This window comes from Poromitra crassiceps, assembly GCF_964638095.1.
Source record: "Poromitra crassiceps genome assembly, chromosome: 9".
NCBI lineage: Eukaryota > Metazoa > Chordata > Actinopteri > Beryciformes > Melamphaidae > Poromitra > Poromitra crassiceps.
The window spans coordinates 44678157-44690444 of NC_139630.1; the positions used below are offsets into that span (position 1 = coordinate 44678157).

The 12288-nt window shown below is 42.2% G+C and overlaps 1 protein-coding gene across 1 annotated transcript in view; it reads right to left on the reverse strand.

Annotated features, from left to right (window-relative positions):
* The window catches only part of ppp2r5a (protein phosphatase 2, regulatory subunit B', alpha isoform), a 61016-nt gene that overhangs the window by 28130 nt on the left and 20598 nt on the right, over window positions 1–12288 (reverse strand). The window contains exons 2-3 of the mRNA XM_083643154.1: window positions 6930–7126; window positions 71–172 (exon numbers count right to left, since the gene is read on the reverse strand). Of these exons, the coding sequence (XP_083499280.1) occupies window positions 71–172; window positions 6930–7126 (299 nt within the window). The remainder of the gene's footprint in view (window positions 1–70; window positions 173–6929; window positions 7127–12288) is intronic.

Here is a 12288-nt window from a genome sequence, read left to right on the forward strand (position 1 = left end):
ACATAAATAAATAAATAAAAAATACAGCAATAAAGAGAAGCCCACACAGTTTGAAGTATCAGTTCCTTACTTGTATGTGAGGCCATGAGGCCTCTAGAGTGGGTTCATCCTCCTCTGGGTCAAAATCAGGGTTATCACTTGGCGGAAGAGTCCGGAATATATTGGTGCAGATCTGTGAGGAGGGAGACACTTATTATCAACACAGACACTGGGTTATAACAACACAGACACTGGGTTATAACAACACAGACACTGGGTTATCACTTGTAACTAAATGATGGTACACGTTCTTATTAGCAGCTACATCCCAGGGGAGCATTTACATAACCTGACATTCACAGATGAACGTGGAGCTCTCAAGTGCAGGGAACACGGAGGGAAGGTAATAAACACTGTTAATTTGCATAATATTACCGACATTGTAATGATACAAGCGTCAAAGTTTTCCTTTAATTCGTCACGTTTGATCATTTTCATCCGACGCTACGCACTGACTTTAAACTTGCATAACCTGGGCACAAAAGTGGTGACCAACAAGCAAGTACACAAAATGGCAATCAGGCCAACTGTACAAGACATTTGGAATGAGAGAAAGTGGGTCAAAATGCAGGGTCGCTCATGTATCTGAAACAAAGCAGGCCAGGAAAGAATACCCCCCGAGTCACAAATGTAATAATAATAAATGTAATAATAATGTATGGGATTATTACCAAGCTGCTGCTAATCATTCAGGTCAAGTCATTTGAAGGAGTTGATGTAAGGATTAAGTTCAGTTGGGGGAAATCTTAGCGGTCATCAAGAGACGCGGCGTTGCTCCATTCACAATGGATGGGAAACTTTGTGGTCTCAGTAGGATTTCCGTTGAACCTTGTTCACATCAATGGCCTATATACTGTAGATCTATATACTGTAGATCTATATACTGTAGATCTATATACTGTAGATCTATATACTGTAGATCTATATACTGTAGATCTGAAGCAGAACATGTACCCACATCCCTGGAAAAGCACTCTGGGCACTGTTTTAAGTGTCCACAAAGCCAATGCGGGCGATGGAAGTCTGGCTAAAGCCCATTATGCCCAACCACAGGTATTGTGGATCTGAACGCAGCACAGATGTTTATTATACCAGTGAGGATTAGGGCTGCACGATATTGGAAAAAACTGACATTGCGATATTCCCCACCCCTGCGATATATATTGCGATATGAAAAAATAGAGATTTTCACCAGATTACCAGAATAGCTCTATTTTAAAGAAAATAATACTTCTAGATTGATTTGGGTGATTTTGTAGAGGAGTCCATCTGATATTGGAGGGGAAATTATGTATTTTAATGTTTCTCAACCACTGGGCTGTGGCCTACTGGTAGGCCTCAGAGCACCATCTATCAGGGTTCATACACATTTTGACCAATGGATTTCCATGACTTACATACATGAAAAAGTGAGTGAGTTATGACATTCTACTTTAAAAATGTCACTAGCCTACATTTCACTTAGTGTACTGCAGCTTTTAAAGCCAGGGAAAGACAACATGTATGCCGTATCATCACCATATTTTACCATATCCAACATCTAAGACCATATAGTCTCATATCACAATATTGATATACAATTGATATATTGCCCACCCCTAATATTGAGTGCCAGAATCTACCGTTTCAATAAATCAACAAAGAAACACCCCTGCCACTTTACACACTTGGTCTAACCCCCCGGAAACCCCCTCCAGAAACTACCAAGTGGTACACTCCGCATCTCTGGAGTTCCGGTTTTGGAGCGCACCGCAGTACAGACAGAGAGACGACGATTCACATGTAGCAGCACTGGTGACAAACAATTCATTCGTGAAAAGTAATAAATATACATTTAATTGCCCAGATATGTCTCTTGTCTTTTTATTTTCACTGAAATGTTTTGTGTAAATGAGTCGCTATGTATGATTAACTCAACCCAGGTCCTTACACATCAAGAGCGAATATACGGCACGAAATTGCGATGCGAGTTTTGACCCACCTGTCAATCACAGCCACAGATGTGTACACGTCGGAAGCGAACTACTGAAAAATCGACCGTGGTTCGAAAAAATAAACACCGCAATAACGCTCGGCGAAACTTCGCCGTTGGTATGCACGGTTGCATTGACTGATATAGGTTCGGAAAATATTATTGACGTGCGAATTAATCGCACGAAAAAAACGCTCCCGATGTGTAGGACCTGAATGATGCATCATCAGAGCCTGAGGGGGAGAGAGAGCTGCGGTGATACACGGACAACTTCTCAGTAATAATCACTTTAGCCTTCGTGTCATTATATTATGTTGCTGTCTTGCTTGTTGGTGTTTCAAGAGTAAATATCTCCACTCCACAGACATGTTTGAGTTACAGCAGCCAGCCTGCTCTATGCTAGTGCGCTGCAACCTGTGGACACATCCGCCTCCGCAATCACATCGTTTACATCCGACGGGCTACTGTCAGCAACGCAACATAAGCAAAAATAATTCAATTTAGCTCTCTGTCCATTTTGTTGTGTTGAAGCTAAGCACTAAATGAGTGAGTACAGTAGTAGGGCATCTCTCACCTTTGAGAGAGACTGCATTTCACTCAGTAGGCTAAAGTGAGAGTTTATCAAGCAAAATGAGGAGTTAATTTACTTTTAACATCGCACGCCCTGCGATGTGACTATTGCGCATGCGCACATCGCGATGACGATGTGTAAACGATATATCGTGCAGCCCTAGTGAGGATCGAATGTAACAATCGCTCATTATATGTTGATGAATGCCCTGTTATTCCACGAAATTGATGCTACGTCCCAGGAAGCAAACTGTATATAAAACACACAAGCATAAACAGCACTGGCAGCTGACCAAATCAATGTGGAGGCATGCATCCATTTCTTTCTTCTGGATTGTCGCGAGGCATGTTTCATTGAAATAAACCAGGGTTTCTGAAGCTACAGGAGACGATCACACTGTGTTATATCACTGTCTTGGTGGAAGCTGTGTGTGTGTGTGTGTGTGTGTGTGTGTGTGTGTGTGTGTGTGTGTGTGTGAGAGAGCATACAAGAGTGATGGGTTGAGCTGGAAAGACAGGACGAGCCCTGGCTATGCACTGCAGGATCAAATAAAGCGGAGAAAAGGGGGAGAGAATAACAGCGAGGAGGAGAAAGGGAGAAATGGGGGGAGAAAAACACTAATTGCAGAAAATGGAAAGAGGACATGAAAAAGAAAGAGGACACAGATTTGGTGGTCAGATGAGCAACCCGCCCCAGAGAGCTCCTACTCACACCCAGCAGACACAGATGAGCAAGAACAGAAGTGAGCCGGAAGAGAGGCAGATTTACAACCCTCTATTCGGTCAGCCTTTCCATTCCTCACCGCCGAGACGCTGTGAAATCTGTGAAGAACATCTTGATGCATAGGCTATATATAGTTCATAGATAAGAAACAAAACCAAATATAGAAAATGAATAGACACTCATAACAGGCCTGTGGAGTTTAGTTGTACGCAGCAAAGGGGCTGAGGCTGCTGTACTTGGATTATGATTTCCTTGACTGGGTCTTGCTGTGCCTGGCTCCCAACTAATGACTTTCCAAAATGGAGATGTCCATCTCCAAACATTAGGTTCTGCTCACCTTGCTGGAACCACCACTAGTGCAACATCTGTGTGTCCCTCTGCCTGTCTCTGTCTCTCTCAAGGTTTAATATGACCCGAGGAGGACGTTAGGGCAGTTATGGAACTGGCCTGACTCGTATGGTGTAGCAAGCAACCACATATAGGATGACAATTTCCCACTCTCAGACAGGTGATGACCAAATTGAACTGTATGTAGGGTGTCACTCCTCAGGGACACCAGCAGAGGGTGTCACTCCTCAGGGACAGCAGCAGTCAGATAATGTAAGAGCAGCCCACCTTCTACTCTACAGTAATTGCTTTTGGTCAGCGTCTGCACAGTAAGCAGAGCTGATACTAAACGACATGTCGAGGCAGGTGAATAAATCAAAGCCCTATCTCTTTTCAGCTCTCAGTGGCATATTACTTTGCCTGGTGTGAGACGCCTGATTGGCAGAGTTGGAGTCACATGACCCAGATCCCAGGGTGTGTTGCCAGGCGGGACATTACGCCTCAGTGTGATGCCAATCTTGCCCCAGAGCCAAACGCTCACACACTCAAGATAAATAAAGGGCTGGTGAATGCCAATGAAACACATGCATGGGTCTAATGATCTGAAATGCTAATTAAAGACTGCTATTACTAATTAGTCATGTGCAACTATTGTTTCACAATGATCACAATAACATTTGATTTAGGATCATCTCAAAGCATCCGTTTCAGGAAATATGAATGACCTGTCACAAAGGCGGCCTGCCTCCAGTCAGTGTATGAAGCTGCGTATTCCCTGGCCTACAACCATCTACGTACAGTACATAACACCACGGGTTATGTAATTCAACACACACACAATACGCATGCCTATTCAAGTCTCCACAGTCAAATGGATTGGAAAGTAACAATGGCTAAGGATAGAGAGGAACAGGAGAGAAATATCGTGGAAGGATGGTAACAGATGGGAAGGGGCTGAGAGATTTCTATGGTGGGGGAAAAGGGAAAGGGTCAGAGGGAGTCTGCCACGGCTGCTGGCAAGTGAAAGCAAAGCAGGCTAGTAATGACCTGTAGCTCTGCATGGGGTCAGTTCACGGGTGACCCTAGTAGTACCGACACATAGCAATGCCTGAGTTGAAAGGATTTGTGGGGAACTAAAATACTTACTCTTATGATTAATCAGTGGCTCTGTGTGTGTATGTGTATGTGTGTGTGTGAGAGAGAGAGAGAGGGGGGGGGGCGAGCAAGCGAGATGGGTACATTAGAAATAGCGATATAGAGGGTGGGAGGGAAAGTGAATACAAAGGAAAGAATAGCTCAAGCATGCTCTACTCATATAATCCCAGTCTTTTCACTCTTATCACTGGCATACAAACAGGAACAAATACATCAGACGTGTTTGAGGGAAGCTATTTTACTTCTCTCTGAACTAATAACAGAGTGGGTAAAAGAGGCAAACCCACGGTTACATTGATGAAGACAATGGCTGTTTGGACTCTCAATAAGCTCAATGATCAAAGCAGCCCTCACTGCAGAACCATAATAGACTGCCCGCCCCCTCTTTATTTCCATGCAGTGTTTCCCCTAGAAAAATGTTCAGGCCTCGAAACGTACCCCGACCGCAACGGTGGAGGCCCTCGCTGGCGACGACGCTAAACTTTCAGCTAACCTGTTAGCATCTATGTTCGCAATGGCATCCCAAGTATCATCATACTATTATGGGATGCGATGCGAACAGTTGTATTATGGGATGTGCGTTTCCCAGGCAACGACACACGTTGACACGTTTTGGAACAGCGCCGCACGCTGGCAATGCTCCTAAAAGCAAAATGCTTATTGTTTTAAATTATTTGGCATCTTCTATTACTGTCAACACTGTCAACACCAGTATTGTTGTATTGTAATAATATGCCATAAAGGTTTATTGAAATTTTGGGGAGAGCAGAAAAAAAGAAAAGAAAAAAAAAGCATTTTCTTTTCTGGCCTGGCGGCGGCGTCGTTTAGGCATGTAGAATGGTAGGGGAAACACTGCCATGTGATGCCAAGCATGGAGTATAGACCTATTTTATATTTGTAAACAGCTGATGATGTTTCGGGTTGTCCGTCCGTCTGTCCGATGTTCGTTAACGTGATATCTGAGGAACGCCTGGACAGGATTTATCAAATTTGCGTCAAATGTCCACTTGGACTCAAGGATGAACCGGTTACATTTTGGTGGTCAAATGTCAAAGTTTAAGGTCACTGTGACCTCACGAACGCCATTTCGAGGCTCGTTAACACGATATCTCATGAACGGCTTGATGGAATTTCTTCCAATTTGGCTCAAACGTCGACTTGGACTCAAGGATGAACTGATTAGATTTTGGTGGTCAAAGGTCAAGGTCACTGTGACCTCACGAACGCCATTTTCAAGCTCGTTAACGCAATATCTCAGTAAGGCCTTGACGGAATTTCTCCACATTTGGCTCAAACGTCAAAGTCTGGACAGACATGGATGTTGACTGCTTGGTCAGTAATGATGTCACTGATGCTATCACAATGCCTATGACATCATCAGTGATGTCACTCGAGCACTCGATGTCATCTGTGATGGTCACATCACCTATGGTCACATCACCTATGCTGACGTCATCAGTGATGCGAAGTTGAGCAATTGTGCACTGAGTGATGTCACTCGAGCACTCCATGATGTGAGCAGCGATGGTCAATCGAGCAATTGTGATGTCATCAGTGAGTGATGTCATCAGTGACGCAGAGTTGAGCAATTGGGGTTGCTCTCTTCCTTTGACTCGAGTTGAGCTGTTGTTTCTGCGCTTTTCGTTTATTTATTTTATTCATTTGATTGTCTCAACTTTCATCCATTTTTATTACTTACAGTACATTTGTACCTGCTTTATGTTTGCGTTTTTACTTGTAAAGCACTTTGATCGGCCTGTGTCGTTGTAAATATGCTCTATAAATAAAATTGACTTGACTTGACTTCCTTTACAGATTTATCACCACATATCAAACAGCTGATTGTTCAGGCCTACATATATAGAATGTAGTATCATTAGCAAACATGTATTACTAGTAGTAGTACTACTTTTGATTTCCTTTGATGGCATAAACCTCACCAAGGCCAGGGCATTGTTGAAAGCTACAATAACATTGAAGCGTTCTGTTTTGAATCACATTGAATTCATGTAATTTTAGAATAAATGAAGAATCTCAAAATCTCCACTTCTGTAAAGTTCACATCAACAACTGCCAATTTGCTTGCAGTGACAGCAGGTCTTGGTGTTTGTATAGAGCAGAAGACTAGAAGTGTGTCCTCACCATATTGGTGATCTCCGGGTATGCAGACTCCACCAGCACCCCCCTGTTGGTGGAGACATAGTCCACTAGCTCATTAAGTGTGGCCCTCTTGATCTCCTTGCTCTTCAGGTCCGTGACAGAGTCCAGGAAGTCGAAGAGCATGCAGCACTGCTGGAGCTTCTGTGTGAACAGGTCCTGCTGCTCTGTGGACGGGGCATCTGGAAGCACACAGGGCAGATTGGGTCATTGCTCATATAGATTAGGTAACATTTGGTACTGCTAATAAACAAGAGGTTACAGATGATACAAGTAAGAGGATAATGATTTTAACTGGACTAATAGGTGGTGAGATTTGCGTTTTAGGGACAAAAAAGTAAGGAATTTGCTTTTTAGGAATATCTATCAATCAATCGATCAATCAATTGATCAATTCAAGAGTTATCACAAGGTGCTTAACAAATAGAAGACCAGGCTCTTTATTTTAGACCCAACATTTGAAACAATTCTCACGTGCACTGGTTATTTTACTGCACAGGTCAGGTGGCAATTGAAACAATTTCCCAACAACAGCATGCACGTGTAAGAAAGCATGCACTAAAAGTAAGACAATTAAGGCAGTGTATTATTCTTTTTACTTTAAATTCTCACAAATATGGCAGATTCACACAGGCCTCAAATCAGTCTCAACCTCATGCAAAATCACATTTCTGGATATCCCCAGCTAATTCTAAACCTGGATGAAAAAGGACTAAAGATAAACTGTCACATCAAAACAAAGGCTTAAAAACTCCCAACTGTTCCAGTCAACAGGTTTAGAAGAACACTATTGCATGGAGGGCCGAGTACAGTTAAGTAGACAAGTCAGACGGATGTATTGTGCCACACAGAGGCAGCCCCGTCCTTCCCGGCTTTGATTGTAAAGCCTTTTATGGATGATATGGTGAGTGTGTTCCGGGTTATTAGGGCTGTCAGATTTGACCCCGGCTAAGCTATAAACAGATTTTGGCAGTTGGCCAGAAATGCAGTGGCACACAAGACACAGCACAGTGATGTTGTGTTCCAGCACAGTACCAGCCTTAGCCGTAGACAAGGGACTGTCTCTGCAATGATACCACCCGAGTGTACCAACACTGCAGGAGGTCTGATTTACAGAAACTCACGAACCCAACACCCACAGGTTCAGAGGTTACGTCAGAGGTTACGCAAATGAAGATGCCGTCCAAAACACAGGTTGACTCTATGGAGTGTTTTGGGGGTAAATGACGCTGCAAGTCAACGTTGGGATCTAAATGAAATATTTTCTGAGATCAATCAATCAATCTCTATCTCATTACGATTGTTGTATCCTTATCTCTACCACCAGAACCAATACTCGCATTAGAAATGCGCCAACCCACAATTCAATTCCGACCCGATTCCGATACCTAAATTTGAATATCTAACAGGCTATTGAGGCTTATGAAGTATTGATCTGCATCTCTCTCACACACACACACACACACACACACACACACACACACACACACACACACACACACACACACACACACACACACACACACACACACAGGGAATGTTGGTAAGATCATAGGAGTGGACTCAGTGCAAAGTGTGCCGTGGTGCTGCAGAGTTTCTTATGGAAAGCACAGTGCACACGCAGGCATGGCCAAAGAATTCCCAACGACTTTCACGCCTCATGAAAATGTTCCAGAGGTGTTGAAGGCTGATGAAGTACTGATGCAACTGAAAGCCAACAGGTGGGATCACTGGCTGCTGCTGTGGCAGAAGTGGATATCTGAGTGGAACTAGACCGAGCCCACTTTACCCACAGGTTTGCCTTCATGTCAATTCCCCAATGCATCACACCTCAAAGGATTCCATGTTGAAGGGCACTGTCTGTCTGTCTGTCTGTCTGAAGCCAAACTGGACAGGAAGGAAAAAGCGAAGGTGAAGGGCCAGAATGCTCGTGGACAGAGTGTGCAAAGAGTTAGCATGACGCATAGCTCACATTCCTTCCCTGTATGTGAATAATAGGCATGTTTGTAGACTTGTCTTGTCTAGGGTAGTATGTGCATAAATAGGCATGTTTGTAGACTTGTCTAGGGCAGCATGTGCATAAATAGGCATGTTTGTAGACTTGTCTAGGGTAGTATGTGCATAAATAGGCATGTTTGTAGACTTGTCTAGGGCAGCATGTGCATAAATAGGCATGTTTATAGACTTGTCTAGGGCAGTATGTGCATAAATAGGCATGTTTGTAGACTTGTCTAGGGCAGCATGTGCATAAATAGGCATGTTTATAGACTTGTCTAGGGCAGTATGTGCATAAATAGGCATGTTTGTAGACTTGTCTAGGGCAGCATGTGCATAAATAGGCATGTTTATAGACTTGTCTAGGGCAGTATGTGCATAAATAGGCATGTTTGTAGACTTGTCTTGTCTAGGGTAGTATGTGCATAAATAGGCATATTTGTAGACTTGTCTAGGGCACCATGTGCATAAATAGGCATGTTTATAGACTTGTCTAGGGCAGTATGTGCATAAATAGGCATGTTTGTAGACTTGTCTAGGGCAGCATGTGCATAAATAGGCATGTTTGTAGACTTGTCTAGGGCAGCATGTGCATAAATAGGCATATTTGTAGACTTGTCTAGGGCAGCATGTGCATAAATAGGCATGTTTGTAGACTTGTCTAGGGCAGCATGTGCATAAATAGGCATGTTTGTAGACTTGTCTAGGGCAGCATGTGCATAAATAGGCATGTTTGTAGACTTGTCTAGGGCAGCCTGTGCATAAATAGGCATGTTTGTAGACTTGTCTAGGGCAGTATGTGCATAAATAGGCATGTTTGTAGACTTGTCTAGGGCAGCCTGTGCATAAATAGGCATGTTTGTAGACTTGTCTAGGGCAGTATGTGCATAAATAGGCATGTTTGTAGACTTGTCTAGGGCAGCCTGTGCATAAATAGGCATGTTTGTAGACTTGTCTAGGGCAGGGCATTATCACTTTGGGCAGGCATGCTGCTTTCAAATCTTAAGCATGATGGCGGGTTTCTCTGCAGGCCTTTTAGATGGTAACCCCATTTGAACATGGACAAAGCAGGTGCACAACGTTGCCAATGGGTAGAAAGAACATACTGAGACAGAGAAACGGCACTTTGTCTGCGTAAGTTATTCCTTTGAAGATCTGAAGTTTATCTTCCTCTCTAGCCATGCTGCGCATGGTTAGAGGTTATTAAATTACATAAGAGACATAACCTTGGCCATAGTCTCTCGATGTTATCAAGGAGCCTTAGTCTTCCTACTTTATGGAAACAAAACCAGGCAACGTCATCGGCCTTCACATATTCAATATGTGCGTTGTGTGAGCTTGTGTGTAGCTGGAATGTATGTGAAAGAAGGATTTGCTCTATTCATTGTGGATTCCTCCTCCTCCTGGGGGTTGAGATCGCTGGGCCATGTGACCATACAGTCTCACATGTAGTTACTTTTCCCAATGCAAAGCCATTTTGGCCCTTCAGAAATAGATATGTTGGTGGTGTACAAATTCCTTAGGGTGCGTAGGAAAATATTCCCATGCAAACTAATTGATATGAATCTAAAGATGAGATGAGAACAAAAGAGAAGAGCAATAGAGCAATATTGCAAGATTAGATTAATTTCAGTGAAAAAAATAAAAGCATGAAAGAAATTGGCAAAAAAACTACATTATTTCAGAGCAACAAACAGATACCTTGATCGAAGTGGGAGAGGGAAGCCCAAGCCTCCACTACTACAATGTGACATATTTTATAATTTATCTTGACAACTACAATGTGACCTAGATTATACTGTAACTAAGCCCAGGAACCACATCAAAAATCACCCTGTATTTCACTGTATTGTATTTCTGAAGGATGCCGTTTATATCAAGCTTCAGGAATCATTGGATATTAGATGGAATAACAGCTGATTTCATTAACACACATGGACATGAGTAAGACATTGAGAGATCTATCAGTGTTTCCCAGACCCATACATAAAGAAATTTGTGGCGGGCCGCCACAATAATATTTGGACCGCCACAATAAGATGTTGACCAAAATAAATAAATATATATATATATATATATATATATATATATATATATATATATATTATTATTATTATTATTTTTTACAGTGCACCTGAACGCAACATGCAGGATATCCGCTGAATAAGTGTCCAATAAATGTTCATGTCATTCTGGCCAATACTTCTGTTATAGCATTTCAGTCTGGAATATGGAATATCTTTCAATAATCTATGATTTAGCTGCTAAATTGTCAAATACCGCCATCTGCTCGCTACCCAGGCACTTATGTATTAGGGCTGTGAATCTTCACTGGCCTCCCGATTCGATTCGATTACGATTCATCTGTCAACGATTCGATTCGATTCGATTAAACGATGCATCACGATGCATTGCGATGCATCTTAAATCGATGCATCACTTTTTCCGCAATACATGATTTATTTTTTCTCACTTTCTTTTTTCTCACTGTGTGGCTACTTTTAAAATAAAAGTGCATTTGGAATTGCATTGTATTATGATCCATAATTAAAATAAACAACTGCATGTACTTACATTCTATTTTATTTGATTATAAAAAAAATAAAAAAAAAAAAATAAAAATAATAATCGATTTTTGATATTTGTTAATTGATGCAGAATCGTGCACGTCCGCATCGCGATGCATCGTATAATCGATTATTTTTGACACCCCTATTATGTATGTACTTAACCCAACTAACTTAACCTAACTAACTATCCGGTGTGTACAACACTGTCAGCCTAAACTCCGGCTGACACCCCAAAAACCTACAATCCGCTACAGAAAAATGTATATTGTTTGTTTATTAACTGGCCCCTCGCCTTCTATCATTTCACGAAAGTGGCAAAGCAAGTTGAGTATCCCTGACCTATAGGGAGAAATTTAGTTTGTCATTGTAAACCCACAGCACAGTACGGTAATGATGACATGTTCTTCATAGATCTAGCCTTTTAATTTTGCTCTTAAGCTTTCTCAAAGTACACCAAATTCATGCATTTTACTTTAAAATGTTTAAAAAAATCTCGCGGGGGGGCATGCCCCTGCACCCCCCTAGGGGGTCTGCGGTCCCCCACCACAAATTCTCAAAATCCTGTGGGAAACACTGGATCTATACAGGGGTGAAAGGAGAGACAAATACAGCCAGGGCAATAGTGGTGTGTGTGCTAACCTCTGAAGGTATAGGTGGTGTCTTACTGTTCAAATCTTTTAGTAGATCAGTACATCATAGACAAAGAGGGCAATAGTGTGGTGTGTGCTAACCTCTGAAGGTATAGGTATCTTACCTATCTCTATCTTTTATCTTTATAC